The 17,720-nt window shown below is 36.1% G+C and overlaps 1 protein-coding gene across 2 annotated transcripts; it reads left to right on the forward strand.

Moving 5' to 3' along the window:
* The first annotated feature begins 6,612 nt into the window (after positions 1–6,612).
* On the forward strand, positions 6,613–15,728 carry LOC113700459 (uncharacterized). 2 transcript variants are annotated; one of them, XM_027220923.2, is made up of 11 exons: positions 6,613–6,679; positions 8,722–8,808; positions 8,914–9,018; positions 12,821–13,001; positions 13,087–13,136; positions 13,235–13,304; positions 13,379–13,484; positions 13,947–14,013; positions 14,186–14,261; positions 14,923–15,221; positions 15,395–15,728. In XM_027220923.2, the coding sequence occupies exons 4-11, from the start codon at positions 12,845–12,847 to the stop codon at positions 15,476–15,478; spliced, it is 909 nt and encodes a 302-aa protein (XP_027076724.1). In that variant the 5' UTR covers positions 6,613–6,679; positions 8,722–8,808; positions 8,914–9,018; positions 12,821–12,844; the 3' UTR covers positions 15,479–15,728. The 2 variants fall into 2 exon arrangements, with proteins under 2 accessions (XP_027076724.1, XP_027076726.1); XM_027220925.2 differs by having other exon boundaries at positions 6,620–6,679; positions 8,753–8,808.
* The last annotated feature ends 1,992 nt before the right edge of the window (positions 15,729–17,720 follow it).

Genomic DNA, 17,720 nt, shown 5'->3' on the forward strand with positions numbered 1-17,720 from the left:
TTCTGTTAGGCTATTTGTTGTAGTTGACTGCCTGGACAAGTGTTGACAAAGTATATTATCACATAAAGTAATTTTCACATAGAGAAGAAAGCTATTTAGAAGTCAATCATTGTTATCAAAGTAGAAAAGTAGCTTGAAAGAGTTTTGTAATGGCATCAGTGAAGATGGCTATTATTATAATACTACTCTCTCTGTCCCATAAAATTTCTCATGTTTGTCACGTTTTCTTGTCCCAAATTAATTGTCATCTTAGAGAAATCAACCCATTTTTTTCAATGAAATTTTATTCCTACCCTTCATGTGGCCCACCACTTATTCCTCATAATTATCAATACATCACATAAAAGATGGCCGCCACTAAGGATATAAAAGAAAAGTAAAAATTCTCTTTCCTGCTAATATCACTATACATAAATTGCAAGTTTACCCAAAAACAACAAATTTTATGGGCCGGAGGGAGTAGAATAAAAAGTGTAGGTTGGCAAATGATAATATCTTGTCAATTTCTTACCTGAATTTTTACTGATTGAGCTACCTAGTTCTAAAATCATTAGTTGCTGTGGAATTTCTTTTGATACCTAGATTTCAGGATGGCCCTTGTGTTCGCGCTTTTCAGCTGTGCATAAGATATAATATTGTCAGATCAGAACGTAAGAGACAGAATGATGATGAAATGAGGTGTAAAGGAAAGGGCAGCAGTTGTTATAAGTATGTTTGCTGTGGAGTATAGATTGTCCTTGGAATCCAGGAAATGCTTGCTGGAAAAATAAGGTGTGGTATTGTCCTTGAAGGTTACATTTCCTGTATTTTCTTGCGGTCTCTCACTTTGCCAAGATCTGGCAGTAGAAGTAGTATTGTCAATGTGTAGATTGATTCAAGTATGTAAAGGAAACAGCATTTACCATGTCTCTTGCTCCACGAGAATGGGGAAGCTAATAGAACTTTCGTAGCAACTTTTCTACGACAGGTGAAGTGTAGATCATTGTTTATGAAAAGTAGATAAAGAGGAACTTATAATAGCTGGAGTAGTGGAACCAAATTACTTTATACAAGTCAAACTACGTAGAAGAAACAAGATAAGAATCACTAATTGTATAATATTCTATTCATGCAGTGACCTTGGTTAGAAGTTGCAGGATAGCTTCAATTGTTGGAAGGGCAGGGGTAACTCCATTTTTTGTTACGGCTATTGTACCGCAAGAACTGGCAAAATATAAAGCCTTCCTCAACTGATTCTCGTGCTGTGAATATTCAAGAAGAATATTTTATCCCAAATGTGTTTTTGCTCTACCCTTACTGATTTAATTCTTAATAGTTGGCAATTATAGAGCATCATAGAATTGCTCCAAGGTTGTTTGTAGCTCATCAGTGAATGAATCTAATTTGATTTGACAATTTGAAACTTTAACAAGATACTGGCAAACAATATCTATATTTTGAACTACTATATAAATGAAGGGTTCGAGGCAAGTGATGAAATATAGGTAATGAATTTAACCATGTTGAAATTAAATTCTCAGAAGCAAAGAGTATTAAATGGCACTGGACATTTATGTAACTACACATATGTCAGCTTACTTGATAAAGATTTATGTCAGAAGCCAATCGGCTTGAATAATCTGCCAAGAAATGGATCAGCAGCGCCAATAGTGTGAACAGGTTCAACTTTCAAACAAGGAACTCTTTGTTTAGATTGCTGTCAAAATGAATTTTCTGTGTGAATGCCGGAGTTACTCAAGTACTTCATAAAAATATTTGAGTTGATGCAAGAAACTATCCTGAAACACATGCACATGTATAGTTAGACATTGAGGGCTAAGTCCAAGCCGTCGAAATATCCTGTTCACAAGAAACTGCTCCTTATCTCAGAGGCAATAAGACATGATATGCGTAGGAAAATTGAGGTGTAATCTGCTTTATAATCTAGTAAGCCTTATTTATAATGGCTTAGGTTACAGGATGCTTTACTTGAGATTGGTATAGGCAGAATGTTCTTAACAATGTAGTTAAAGTCCTATTCCTTTTTCTCAGGTGTTGAAACAAGTTCAAAATGAACAGCATAGTTTTGTTAGCAGGGAAATCCATAAAAGTCTTGACATTTGGAGAGATAAGTAAAATCAAAACAGTAAAGCATTTACTGCTCCTATGACTCCTGGTAATAAATGTCCAGCTGACTTTACTTTTGTCTACCCCTTTTTCCTTTCTTTCTGTTCATCTTATGATTTTAGCTAATTATCCTCTCCACCAGCAAAATCTTGCTTAAGCAATTGTTTGAGCTCGACTTCCTCTGTATTTGCATCCATCCAAGTATTGTACATTTGTGTGCAGAAAACAAATTGTTTTCTAAGTTACTTTATTTGCATAGTTTAAACTTCATGAAATCAACATTATCACTTAGCTTAGGGTCTCACGCATCATAATTGTTACATTAATCCTAACCCAAATGCAGGCAATTGTCACATTGAAGAAGGGTGGACACTTTCTGAAGTACAGCAGAAGAGGGAAGCCCAAATTCTGTCCTATTTAGGCCATCTATTTTAAGCTTAGAAAAACCTGACATGAAATTTGTTGTGAGGCTCAACTGTACAAAAGCTTGTAGTTCATCTTGTGAGTACTAATAGAAACTCTCATTTAGGGGCCAGTGAATGCATTCATCTTATCCGAATATTGTCTGATGTGTTCCTTGAAAGTGCCTTCTTTGGCTAGGGATAAAGCTGTACAAGACATTGTGAAATTGTAGTAATTTTAAATTTATACCAGCTGGCTAGCATCTACTGGTGTCCCTAAGGGCCCGTTTGAATTTGCTATTTTCTAAAGTTTTTGTAGAAAGATATAATGTCGCAATTTGATATATGCGAAATTAAAAGGTGATTAGGAAATAAATTTTTTTGTATCTATCAACTGTCAATAAACAACATTCTACTTAATAGTTTCTGAGCAAAACAGAAAGAAGAATGATGATATCTTTTGATTTCAGGCCTTCAAATTTCATATCAAGTAAATTATGGGAGGAGCATATTACTTTGGGAAGCAACTAATAAGTATCTACTGAAACTTGAAATGAACATTATTTAACCAATTAAATTATTTGTTATGCACATTACCTCAAGCAACTTTTATTAGATAAACTGGGAGAGAAAATCTCAGGGATGATACTATCTAAGAGTAAGCCCCTATATTTTTGTGTACTCTTACTTTTCCCTTAATAAGTTATTCCTCTTACTAATTACCTTGCCTTGTTTATCCCTGACAACTCTTGTCCTACAAGGATGCTCGTTTACAAGCCAACGGTGGAATAACTAAACACAAAAATAAGGCATTGTCATTGACACTTATTAGGACTACTTAGTTACAAAGTCCCTACAATTAGAATTAAACAAAAAGATATGGCCTCAATTCTATCAAAATTAAGTTGAATCATAACTATGGTTCAAAATCTTGGCCGAGTCATCACCAGAATGGATCTCTTCGTTCTAATACCGGGACGAGATGACTCCAAATACATGAATCATCGAAAAATCGGCCGAATTACCGAGAACTCAGCCGAGAAGTTTTCGATACGGATAATGTCGCTCGAGTCATCCAAAGCCAACTCGCAAATTTACATTTTACAGATTTTCTTTTGCTTTTTTTGTTATTTTTGTTTAGCATATTTTTTAATATTATTCACAATTTTTAGAATATTAAATGTTTCAAAATTTACGTCTCACCAAAACCGTGACCGATATATCAAGACCGATGTGGAACGGTCCGAGCCGCAATCACGATCGCAACTTTGAACCATGATTATAACAATAAACCCAAAAGAACTTAAGTCAGCCATGTCAAAATTGAGAAATGTAAAGAACTAAACCATCTCAATTCACAAACATGAATTGTAAACCATAGTATTGGTGTTAAATGGTGAATTAAACTAAAAAAGAAAAAAACCATAACCTGAAGACAAAAAAAAAAGGTAAGAAGACCATAATAATGATTAGAATGAAGGAAATTAGAAAATCATAATCATATCTGACATAGTAAAGGTAATTGATGTTTTTAATGGCAAAGAGTAACCATGTATAAACAACTAGTAGCTTTCACAGTTAAGAACTCATTTTCGTATCCCAACTGATTGCTTTGAATTACCAGGCCGAACGGCTCAAGACTCAAGCAAAACAACAATCGGTAAACAGACCATGCTATATCAAATTTGACAACGGACCAAAATGTCCAATTTAAACTAATCAATCTATGATCAAAACATTGTCCAATTGATCCGGTTTTCAAATGGACTTGAGGATTCGGATCAGGTCCATTTGATCCGGTTTTAAGGATTCTCACTATTTGCTTAGTTAGCATACAATGCAATTGGATAATTGATTATTTGACATAGTTTTTTAGAAAAAAAACTACTATAACATTTTTTTTATATAATGTATGTGAAACAAAAAAATAATTAAAAAATATTTTAATGATGCAAGTAATATGATTGGATGGTTGATTATTTGACATAATTTTTTAGAAAAAAAAACTACTATAAAATTTTTTTATGTGATGTATGTGAGATTAAAAAATTGAAAAATATGTTAATAATACAAGCAAATAAAAATTGGTAAATAATTTACAACCCAAACAAACTCGTAAGAATTTCACCACTCATATGAATTTAATAAAATATTGTCACAAATTTTTTCACAAACAATGTTAGAAAAAGTAGTAATGAGTGATCTATTTGTAAAATTATACTTCAACTAAAAATTAGGAAAACTCGTCAATTTGATCCCTAAACTTTTTCACTTAAATCAATTTCGTCCTTTACGGTTTTTATTCACCAATTTAGTCCTCAAACAATTTATCAGGTTCAATGTAGGACTTATTGGGCTTATTGGGCGGCGCTACCACATTTTATGTATTTCGCACGGCGGGCCAAGGATATAATTGAAATGACAGGTTCGACTATCTAATTATGGGGATTATAACAGAGATTTTTAGATGATTAAGGACAAAAACCTCTGAAAATTGAGAGAGAAACAGGTTTCATAAGCATCAAAATTTAAGAAAAGCTGGAGCCGCTTCGTCAAAAAAAGAAGCTCGATGTCGGGAACATCATCTCCTTTGAGCACGGAGTGGGTGAGCTGGACAAGGATCGATTGTTCATTGATTGGAGGCACCAACCCGATGCTCCCGACCACCCCCAGTTGCCTCCTTCCATGTCCATTACTAGTTTTTCGCAGCTGCTTCCACATCATCAATATTCTTTCCCCCATCCTTGGAACTATTTTTTCTACTTGCAGCATCATCAGCAGTAGCAAACCCCCAGGGACCATTCCCAGTTGCTACAACTAAATAATGCTGCTACTGATGTTGGTATTAACAACAATGCCTATCCATCTTATCCTCATCATCTAAGCAACAACTATGCCTACGGCAATGTAATAACGGTTGTCCCAGCCCGTTCATTCATCTCAGATCCGCTGCGGCTGCAAGGCCACTACCGGTTAATTTGGGAATCAGAACGGTGCAACTGGTGCAGAAAGGAGGAGAAGGAGGAGGCAGCGTTAGGTTGAACCCAGAGGAGGTAGTGAGGCGGAGGAGCCAATAGTGTTTGATTCGGTGCCACTGGTCCAAGGAAAGGCCGCAGCAAAGCGGCTGAAGCTGTTTGGAGTTAACATGGATTGCCCCATCTCGGAGTCGTTGTCGAAGGATTAGGAGGATGATAACTGTGACATACTTGAATTATTTTCCACCGCAGTTGATCATCCTACAATGCCATAACAATTTCCCCATTTGTGTTCATCTCCACCTCCACCTCCGCTTTCTTCTTCTTCTTCTGCAGTTGAGGCCATACAATTATGCCAGCCATCCACCGCTCCACACAATGCCCTCCAACAACAACAACAACAGCAGTGGCAGCAAGGGCAAGGCATCTATGTCCTTGGATTTGGATATATACTTAGATGGAGTGGCACCGGGGACTCGGGAGTTAATATTTTATATATCTTGCTCTTTAGTGCTGTACTTTGGGCGGCATTAGAGAAGTAGTAAAATACTGAAATACGGAACCATGTTATAGCACTAAGAGTACGTGGAAAAGCTCTGGTTTCATTAGCTCTGCCTGGTAAAATCCTAGTGACAAAAGCAGACAACTTATTATACTATAGTAGAAGAGGAAAGTGTACAACTCACGGGCAGTGGCTGACTTTTTGTAGAGACCTTGGTCTGGTTTCTCTTTAGTGCTCTCCTCTCTCAATTTTCAGAGGTTTTTGTCCTTAATCGCCTAAAAGTCTCTATTATAATCGCTACAATTAGACAGTCAAAATTGTCATTCCAATTATACCCTTGACCCGCTGTACGAAATACATAAAATGTGGTGGCGCTGCCCAATAAATCCTACATTGAACCTGATAAAATTGTTAGAAGGCTAAATTGGTGAAAAAAAACCGTAAAGGACGAAATTGATTTAAGTGAAAAAGTTTAGGGATTAAATTGGCAATTTTCCCTAAAAATTTTGATTGAAATTTTAAGTACAAGATAAGTAAAGGGGGGAATTAGTAAACAAAAAATATGGCGAGGGTCAAATTTGAAAAACCCTTTGTTATAAATATAGACACCAAAAGTACATTTCCGCTTCTCTCTGTCGATCGATTCACGTCTGTCCGATGCTGAACCGAAGTTGTCCAGCGAGTCTCTACAGGAGGTGCTTTTTCCATGTCTCTTCTTTTTCTCCTTATTTTATTTTTGTCTAAAATTTCTGCCCAATTTTTTTGGGTATTATTTAGTTATGGCCTTAATCATCTTCTCCTTCAACCTGACATTGTCTTGTACAAGAGAAAGAGTTCCAGTGGGTTCGAGTGTGGAGTGGAAGACAGGTAGGAGGTGATTATGGTGCAAGTATAGTGGTGAGTGGTTGCAGGTGAGGAAAATAGCGGGTTAAGTAAGTGGTGCTGCGTGGAGAGGGAATTGGCAAATGGTGATTGGGATTTGATTAAGAATGTAGATGACTAGCGGACATGTAGTTGCAAGGTTTAGTGAAATTTTTTCTTGTGTAAAAAATGGATTTCTTTCTTTTTTTTGGACTGAAATTTGATAAATTGTCATGGAAATTTCATGAGGAAAGTTGTTTATCCATTTACTGCTGTAATTATGTGAAATTATTTATCATTTTGTTCGTGCACATGCATATTCTGTTCATTGTCATTCAGGGGTTTAATGTTTACTATACTCTTGCTTCCACTTTTTGGGAGATTAATGGCTGAGCAAGAGCTGAACTGGGAAAAAGAAAGATGGTTAAACAAGAATGATGCGTTATCTAGTCAATTTTATTTAGACGGATAGAGTGACCCAACTGTTTTGTATGCGGTTCCCAAAATATTATTTCTGAGTGCAAAATAATACTAGCTATGCTCATTTGCAGTTATAGCATATCCTAATGTAAAGGATGTTACTTGAGAAAATTCTTTTTATATTAGTCTGACTGTGATTTTGATTGTAGTATCCGTGTAAAATCGCTGTTCTTCCACTTTACCTTTCTTGTGACCCCAACTACAGTTTTGTAGGATATGTTTTAGTATCGTTTAACAGTGCTACTACCGTAGGTGAAGCATGCCGATAAGTTAGTGTATACCATGAATGTGTAAGGATTTTGCTGGACTTGTGCCTTGAGAACTATGATCAGAAGGGTAGCCATGATAGAGGAGGACTTCTTTTTTTCCCCCTTAAACTCTTAATTAGCATTTTCTTGATTTGACTTCTAGTTTATCCAACTATTAGCTAATCATACTTTGTAACATTTACTCTATTATTCATAAGAAAGCATCTTTCTAAGTTGTGATTATGGAATGAAATTAAATTGGTTACTTGCTACTTTGAACTGTCCTCTAACTTCTTTTTCATGTACTCTCGAGTTGGCATGCTATTTAGATGCATATATGAATCCAAAGTATGAAACAATGTCATATCTTACCATACTAAAGATGGAAGGTTGCAATTGAGATTGGAATTGAATTCAATTGATTGTTCCCTTGTTGTCTTGTGATTGATTAATGCCATTCATCCGGTTATTTTGTATTTTGGATGGATTTAACTGGTTTTTTGGTCGTTTAAGCTTCTTTCATCTTGCCAACAAATGCCATTTGAAAGAGGCGTGGCAAAATGATTCGTGGTTTCTGCATCTTCTGTATTATTGTTTTCTCCACCAGACTTTCTAAAACTCTAAAACTCCTAGACGGTTTCATCACCACACTGCTTCCCTTGCATTCTCAAGTTCTCGAACATAGATTCCTCACCTTAACCACCATTTTAAATTTGACCAAAAAAAAAAAATGAAATACCACCGTCCTAATTGTCTCCTTGTAGGGATGATTTCTGGCCCTTTTTGGTCCTTGAAGTGCTTATTTTCTGGCATTTTATTGGTCACTCAGTCACCTAACACGGTACACACAATATCTTCTTGTGGGCATGTGTCAGTTTTTAATTGTTTTTTAATGAGTTGAAGTGGTAGTGGGTGGTAAACGGTGAAGTCTTCTATTCTTTTTCTTTTGTTTGCCGTTGATTTCACTTAGTAGCAGACTTCAGCTTTTCCTTCCTTCCCCTCATCTCATTTACACAATTGAATACAGGTCTGGTAAACCCCACAGTAATATATTTGTGTGCAATTATTAAATTCTGTGTATTTGATTCTCCTCTGGTTGTTTAGTTTGTAACTTGTCAGTCATGCTTTTTCCTCTTCTGGTTTTCTAGGAGTTAATTTGTCCCTGTTTTCCTAATTCAGTCAAGTGAGGGTGTTCATCAGAGTTATCCATGAGATGAGATTTATAATCTCTTCAGGTTTCTGTTCCCTCCCTCTTTATTATATTTTCCTAAAATTTCTGCAATTCTTTGGTTTAGAAAATTCCAGTAAGGTCTTTCTTGATTTTGTTTCTGGTTGTTTAGTTTGTATGGTTTTGTAGGAGTTCAATTTGTTCCTGTTTTCCTAATTCAGTCAACTGAGGGTGTTCATCAGAGTTATCCACAAGCTGAGGTTTATAATTTCTTCAGGTTTCTGCTCTCTCCCTCTTTATTGTATTTTCCTAAAATATCTGTGATTGTATAGAAAATTCCAGTAACGTCTTTCTTGATTTTGTTTCTTATCACATTTTGATTTTTGGTAATAGCAAATTTGATTGGTGGTTAATAAGCAAGTTATGCTTATGAATGGCATCGGAAAAGGAAAAATCTGGGTCTTTTATATTATTCTTTGTCAACATAATCTCAATCCAAGTATCTTCATTTTGTGGCTTATAAGTATTTGTCACATGTATCAAATGCTTCCCCTTTGTAAGCTTTTATGACCCTGCAACTAACAAATTTTGGTGTAAACATGCAACTGACTTTTGATTGGCTTTTCAAGGCTGTAAATTGTTCTCTAAAGTTGTATTATTTGTGCCTCTGGACCCAAGTTTTTTCTTTTCTTGGTGGTGGTTTTTTGGAGGTCAGTATTTGACTGTTAATTGGGTTGTGTTTTTTTATTGTTTTTGGCTTTTATTTGTTGGTATTTCAAGCAGCTCAGAATTTATCTATACTTTGTTCTGATTTTTTTAAGTCTTTGATTTGGTGATATGATTAATAAAGCAGCCTTGTGTGTTACTAATATGCAGAGTTTTTCTAGTTCATGTGCTATTCATATTCTATTTATTTTTAAGCGTACAAGGTATGGAGTAGACAATGATTGAATTGAAGTGAAACAAATACATCAGAAGAGGGTTCATTGTAATATGCATAGCTGTTTTGGTTTGTGTAATCTTCAGACTTGAAAGGTTTGGCAAAGTTGAGGGACTCACCTCAACACCTTTTAGTTCTGTGCCTTATAGTACTAAGTGATTGTCCATTTTCTTTTCATTGTTACAGAGTCATCAGCATGATGACTGTATCTTTCTCTCTTTTTTTTTTGGATGTGTCGTATGCTGCCAAATCTTGTTGGTGGATATTCATTGCCATTCAAATTCCAGCTGCTTCCTCATTTCTCCATTCTCATAGGACAGACACAATAAGTAAGAACAGACACCTAAACCACTTGCTTTTAGCCACAAGTTCAGCAAATGATTTAATTGAGCACTAGACAAATTCCACCACTTGCCAACCAATTTATGGAAATCCATAAGGCTGGAAAACAAAGGCGTGAACCATTGCTCCACTAGAGGAGTGATGGAAGTTATGTGTAGTTAGTGAATTTGGCCTTCTAAATTGTTGAAAAGTTATCTAAGTGGCATTCCTGTCCAAAACGTGTACTTGATTGCCCTTTGAATTACATCTCTTATCTGTCTTTCTAAGTATGGTTCCTGTTTAAAGTGTGTAGTCGATTGCCCTTTGACTCTTGGCAGGCAAATCTGTTTTAATATGATTGATGTCTTTCTATTTGGTGATTGCATTGCATCAGAAATTCAGTAGTGTTTTGCTCCCCTGGAGGAGTGATGGAATTTATGTGTAGTTAGTGAATTTGGCCGTCTAAGTTGCAGAAAAGATTTCAAGTAGCATTCCTGTTCAAAGTGTAGTTGATTGCCCTTTGAATTACATCTCTAATCTGTCTCTCTCTTTCTGGACACTGTATGCTGGCTGCAAGAAGAACAAAATATTTTTTGCATCTGTTTATAAAGGCAAGTCCTGAATTGATTGCAAATAATCTCTATCTACATATATAGATTGTTGTGTCCATGATCTCAATCAAGTTACTGGCTTTAGATTTGGACAGAGACCTTTTCCCTGCACTTGCAAGTTGTGCAACATTAGAATTGAACTAGGAAATAAAGGATCTTGGATGTTGGAATTTGTAAATCAAAATAACTTCATTTTTCAACTCAGTTAGGCCTTGCCTAGAAACTTGGGAGAGTCTCTTTATCACAATATTTTTTCCTGCAGGAATTTGGCCTTGGAAGTTACAGAAAGGTTTTTTAACCACCAATGTTGTTCAAAGTGTGTAGTTGATTGCACATTGAATTACACCTCTAATCTCTCTCTCTCTCTCTCTGTATGTATGACAAAAGTTGGTAAATCCAACAGTTTCATAATGGAATCTTTCTATCTATATATATATAGATTGTCTCCATCATCCCAATCAAGTTACTGTCTTTAGATTTTGATGGTGATTTTTTTCCCTATAGTTGTAAGTTGGAATTTGTAAATAAAAATAAGTTCATTTTTTAACTCAGTTAGGTCTTGCCTGGAAATTAGAGAGAGCCTCTTTCTCACAATATTTTGTCCTGCAGCAATTTGGCCTTTGAAGTTGCACAAAAGTTTTCTCAGCACCAGTGCTATCCAAAGTGTGCGGTTGATTGTACTTTGAATTATACCTTTTATCTTTCTCTTTTTCTCCCTTTTTAGGTTTTTCCCCTACAACTGCAATTTCTGCAATATCAGAACAGAGCTAAGAAATCTCACACTAGATTAAGCACATCTAGGAAGCCAAATATATTAGAGTCTAAAACAGGGTTTCCCTGTGTAAGTGTGTTCCCATGAAATTGTGCACTGCTTGGCAATGCAAGTGTGAAAAACTGAAATGCTGCAGCAAAGCTGTTTAAAGATTTTATACAGACAGAGATATTTGTTTTTGACTTTAAAATACCATAACCTGATTTCTGCTGAGATTAATAATCCAAAAGCTTGACTGATACAGATATTTTGGTGAAAATTTCACTATTACATTCAAGATCCCAAAGCCAAAACTATTAGGAATTCGACATCTAGAAACAAATAAACAGAAAAGGAAGTACAGACATCATGAAGGAAATGGGGTGATTAATTATGGTCTAAATTTTTGTCTATTCCTGAAGAGATAAGCATTAGAAATGGGGTGTAATAAGCATTAGAAAAGTTGGAAACATAGGAACTGTTACATCATAAGGCATTTTGTCTTAGAATTTAACAATGATTGTATATGAAGATATGGTTTTTAAAATTGCTGCAACCAAGATAAACAAAAGATTTAATTCAATATGACAAAATTATAAATGAGTTTACATATAGGCTTATATTCAAAGTTTAGTGGATAAGGATGATTTCTGTTAACGTAAAAAAGTGTTCATAACAATACATGCTTTGTTAAAGCCATAGGCTAGATCATACACTATTGAGATGGAGAGAGTTGTCAGCTATTGATATCTATGTATTTTTCTATTTTATTTGTCAAAAATACATTGGAACTCTTTGCTGGGCTTCATTTTCTACTTGATGTGTTTGTTTCCTTAGACATTGAAGGCATTGTTTTCCAATAATCACCTGTCCTAATTTGGTTAACTTTCTTTTTTCCCCTGCACTGGCCATCTTGTTTGAAAACCAAGCTAAAACTTTAGGCTTTGGTATTGACAAATATTATCCATTATCATACACAAGGCTGGAGATTTAAGAAATTTTTGCATGCTAGCTAGTCACATCATTAGAATAGTGCTAGACACATGGAAGGCAGTGGTATGAGTGCAATAATATTTGAACATGTGTTTTTCACTATTATTTTCTTTCTTAAGATCTGTCCAAATGCGTGATCTTTTGCTAGTTTAGAAAATTTTATCGCTTTTGACATGAGAAGATTGGTTCTTATTGATCAAGATTCTATAAGATTGTTCAATGGTCTGTTGTTTTATTCATCTTTGCCTTAGAACCAGATAAATCTAGTAAGTTTCATAACGGATTATGATTCTATTTCCGGCACTCAACTGCTGATAATTTGTCACCTTTGAAATCTTTTAGGTTTTCTATTTCCTATTCGGAGAATGTTGTTGTTAGTGCATTTTTTACTTACAGATAGATGGAAAAGGTAGGCTCTTTTCATATAAGTAAACAGCTTCCTAAGGGCTGAGGCTCTCTGCAGGCAACCAGCCAGGTTAGAAACAGCATGGCTGCTGCCGGTGGCTCTGATTTATCTTCAGAAATGGAGGTGGATGCTTTTAGACATCTTTTCCCTCTGCGTTTTCATGAGCGCCATCTGCTTAAATCTATTAGACCTGATGGCAGGACCCTTGGAAAAGCTAGAGATACAATCATATCCCTCGGTTAGTCCAGGTTTTATTTGCGTAAAGCTTTTTAAGATTTGCAGATATTACTATTTTCACCTAATTGCAATTGGTTTTCTTGTAGGAGCTGTTACATCGGCAAATGGATCTGCACTAACAAAGATAGGCTGTACGGTAAGTTCTTATGCCACAGTGCTATCATGTCATTTTATTTTCTTGCAGTTTAGGTTTTTGACGTAGAATCTAACACATATCACTTGTTTGATGCTTAGACCATGTTGGCGGCCATTAAATTGGAGGTTATTACACCTACAGTGGAGTCACCAGATGAGGGATGCATAGGTTCTCCTTGTAGCCTCTTATCATCCTTAATTTTTTATGGTTAATTGAATACTTAAACATGTAATTTTATACAGCCATAGATTTTCATATGCCCCCAATATGTTCTCCTATTGTTCGGCCTGGGAGGCCCGCAGACGCCGCTCCAGTTGTGGCAAAGCAGTTATCTGACACTATTTTGAGGCAAGTCATGGCAACACCTTCATACCTGCAATCAACTTCTTTTCTAATTGATGAACTACTTCCTATTTTAACCTAGTTTATACATAGTATTGGATAATTGATTTTGAATTGCACGTGTAAAAATGCATTTTCTCTTGTAATCCATTAGAGATTGCAAGAGGTCTTATACACTGTAAATTGCAAGATGAGGTATTGTGGAAAAAGTCAAGCAATTAAACTTGGTGATTAGTATTTCAGTGCATTGTTGAACATTTCTTTTGTTAACATTAGAATCTTTTGCATTTTCTACCTTTGAGTGCCATACCTCTTGCATCTTCATGCATTCTGTTTCCGGATATCTATTTTCTTGTCTTTGCTGATTGTTTGGTTGAATATTTTATAGTTCTGGCATGATTGATTGCATTCTGTTTCTGGATATCTATTTTCTTGTCTTTGCTGATTGTTTGGTTGAATATTTTATAGTTCTGGCATGATTGATTTGAAAGAATTGTCTTTGGTCAGTGGGAAAGCTGCTTGGATGGCTTACCTGGTAATGAATTTTGAGCTGCAACTGTTACATAACCTTTGTTTTTAGTCCCTTTAATTACTTTTGTGTTGAACTGAACTTTGTTGTGATTTCCTTGACGAAGAAGTGTTTTCTCAGACTGGTGGTTTAAGTGAATATAACCGCTTACTTATTTTACCGACCTATGGTGGCACAGGACATATATTGTTTGGATGCTGAAGGTTCCCTTTTTGATGCTGCATTGCTTTCAGCAGTTGCTGCCTTTTCACATTGTAAGTTTATCTCTTGATTTCCTATCCTGATTACTTATCAAAATTTTTCAGTTCTTCCCAATTTTCTCCCAGTAGATTAATGACGCAAGAGAATATCTGAATGAGTAATAATGGGAAACTACTCTTGCTTGATGTGTTCACTCAACATTTTTTTTTTTTTTTTTGTCTTTCATGTTTGTCAACTTCAATTAGTGGTTTGGTTGTGTGAGGAATTTAGTTTAATCATGATAGGCACTGCCATATGTGTATGTTTTAATCCTCCTAATTCTTTTGTTCCTTGAAATATAGCCAGCTTGCCCGCACTCAGTGTTGGTCAGATTTTATACATTTTATTGCCAAGTCCTGGTTCTCCTTGATATTTTTTGTTTGCTCACCTAGAATAGGGTCCTTAAATATAGCAGCCTTGGGATGAAGGTTTTCACCGTCTCCTGCAATTGTTTTGTTCTTACCTACTCTTCATCTTCACACCTTCTGATATGCACAAAAGTCGGTTTTTATAGAGCTGGTGTTCACTAAAAGACGAGATTATTCATCTCTGTAATTAGATTGGATGGCAAAACTGAGGCTCCTGGTATTCCATCATAATAGTAGAAGATTGTGCTATGTAATTCTTGAGGTTCACATACTACCTGCTTGCTTACATGAATTCCATTGCTTGCAGTGCAAATTCCTGTAGTTTCTCTGAATGACGAGGGAAGAATTGTGCTTATTTCTGAGGATAATGGGGGAGGGAAGTTGGAGAAGGAGCCAGTCAATAAAGAAAAAAGGAAGCTCAAGTTGGCTACAATACCATTTTCCTTAACTTGCGTACTTCACAAGAATTACATCCTGGCAGATCCTACAGCAGAGGAAGAGTCCATAATGGAGACACTTGTGACTGTGGTGTTGGATTCCTCCAGTCAATTGGTTTCTCTTTACAAACCAGGTGGCCCAGTTCTTGCCCACACGTCAGCTATTCAGGTTAGGCTACATCACCTTGTCACCTTGAGATGGGCGATAAGATTCCATAATGTTTCTGTAGCATGGAAAAATGTTTAGCTTTCTACTCATTTATTATGGCTATCCCTCCCACCTGCATATTCATCCTCTTTCCTTACACCATGAGAAACTGCTGACGAAGTTCACAACTGCAGGATTGCGTTGCATTAACAAGACAGAGACTGAAAGAACTTCAAAAGATCTTAAATGAAGCAATTTCTGATATGGAGGTGGACTAAAAGCAGGACTAATCTCTGAATCCGTCAGTATCTAGGTTTTAATGGTATTTGTTTCTTCATACCCTTTAGTTTCCTCGGTTGATAATGAAATGAATAGTAAAATATCACAGAGGAACGTGTTTTAGCCAATCATTTTGCAGGGATTATAGTTGGAGAGGAATTAGACAAATAGTAATTTCATGGTGAGCTTGTAAAGGGTCATTCTGACTGAAACTTTTCTTGTCCCTTTTCTAATTTTGTTCCATCTTCATGTCAGGTTTACTGCTATTTAGATAACACACATTCACGTAATTTGGCAATCGGTGATGGTAAATCTGAACGTTTGTCTTTTCCTTTTTTTCGCACAAAACACATGAAGAAATTTGGCATTATGTTAAGTTTTTCCCTGTAGTGCATTCAATAGAAATGCCCAATATGATAGATGGACACTGTCAACTGGTATTTTGGAAGGAAAACATCTAGTCACAGTATTATGAGTGACCAACTAGTATTTATAGGAGTACAAACCTAACAAACTATTTACAAGAATACCCTTACTAATTTATTATCTACAAGAATACTTATATTCTCTTGACACTCCCCCTCAAGTTGGAGCATATATATCATAAGCACCCAACTTGTTACAAATGTATTTCACCCTAGAACCCCCTAAACTCTTGGTAAACACATCAGCCAATTGATCTACAGACGGTACATGAGATGTCTTGATGACCCCGTCAAGCAATTTCTCTCGAATGAAATGACAATCAACTTCAATATGTTTTGTCCTTTCATGAAACACTGGATTAGACGCAATATGAACAGCCGCCTGATTATCACACACTAAATTCATAGGCTGTTTATGCTCAAACCCAAGTTCCAGTAATATGCTCTTCAACCAAACCAACTCACACACAGTGTGAGCCATAGCGCGGTATTCAGATTCTGCACTTGATCTGGATACAACTGTTTGCTTCTTACTCTTCCACGACACTAAATTACCACCAACAAACACACAATATCCTGTAGTCGATCTTCGATCTGAGGCAGAACCAGCCCAATCTGCATCACTATATCCTTCAATATCAGTGTGTCCATGATTTTGATACAGCAACCCTTTTCCAGGAGCACTCTTAAGATATCTGAGAATCCGTATAACAGCATCCCAATGACTAGTACGAGGGGTATCAAGAAATTGACTCACAACACTCACTGCAAACGAAATGTCAGGTCTCGTTACAGTGAGATAATTTAATTTACCCACAAGTCTTCGATATTGCTTAGGATCATCAAGTAATGCACCTTGATCTCCTGCTAATTTCACATTTGGATCCATAGGAGTATCCACAGGTCGGCAACCTAACATCCCAACTTCACTCAACATATCGAGTACATATTTTCTTTGACATAAATAAATCCCATATTTAGACCGAGCTACCTCAATACCCAGAAAATACTGTAGATGACCTAAATCCTTTGTCTGAAAGTTTGCCTGCAGATTGGATTTAAGTTTCTGAATCCCCACAACATCATCACCTGTAATCACAATGTCATCCACATAAACAACTAATAAAATTTTACCAGCATTAGAATGCCGATAAAATACAGAGTGATCTACTCCACATCTTGTCAGACCGAACTCCATGACAACACTACTAAACCGGCCAAACCAAGCCCTCGGAGACTGTTTCAATCCATATAAGGATTTTTTCAAACGACAAACCAACCGCGGATTCTCCCCCTGAACAACAAATCCAGGAGGTTGTTCCATATATACCTCTTCTTTCAAATCTCCATGCAGAAATGCATTTTTCACATCCAACTGATGCAATGGCCAATTATAAGTGGCTGCCAAAGAGATAAGAAGACGAACAGAGGTAATCTTTGCAACAGGAGAAAAAGTTTCTAAGTAATCTACTCCATACACCTGAGTAAATCCTCTAGCTACCAGCCGAGCCTTCAATCTATCAATAGAACCATTAGGCTGCACTTTTATAGTGTACACCCATTTACAACCAACAACAGGCTTACCTGAAGGACGAGGGACAAGATCCCAAGTACCATTTTGTTCCAAAGCAGACATCTCTTCTTGCATAGCTAATCTCCAACCAGGATGATTAAGAGCATAGGTAATAGACTTAGGAATGGAGATAGAATCAAGGGAAGCAACAAAAGAAGAATATGACATAGAGAGACGAGAATAAGAAACAAAATTAGAAATAGGATGGGAAGTACAATGTCTCTTACCTTTGCGTAAAGCAAT

This window comes from Coffea arabica, chromosome 7e (assembly GCF_036785885.1).
Source record: "Coffea arabica cultivar ET-39 chromosome 7e, Coffea Arabica ET-39 HiFi, whole genome shotgun sequence".
Classification (NCBI taxonomy): domain Eukaryota; kingdom Viridiplantae; phylum Streptophyta; class Magnoliopsida; order Gentianales; family Rubiaceae; genus Coffea; species Coffea arabica.

What these genes read in the sequence shown, in the direction of transcription:
- LOC113700459 (XM_027220923.2), top strand. Translation starts at nt 12,845, where the DNA reads ATGGCTGCTGCCGGTGGCTCTGATTTATCTTCAGAAATGGAGGTGGAT. An exon ending in TAACAAAGATAGGCTGTACG is followed by an intron (nt 13,137 to 13,234) that starts GTAAGTTCTTAT and finishes TTTGATGCTTAG; the next exon opens with ACCATGTTGGCGGCCATTAA. An exon ending in AGTTGCTGCCTTTTCACATT is followed by an intron (nt 14,262 to 14,922) that starts GTAAGTTTATCT and finishes CATTGCTTGCAG; the next exon opens with TGCAAATTCCTGTAGTTTCT.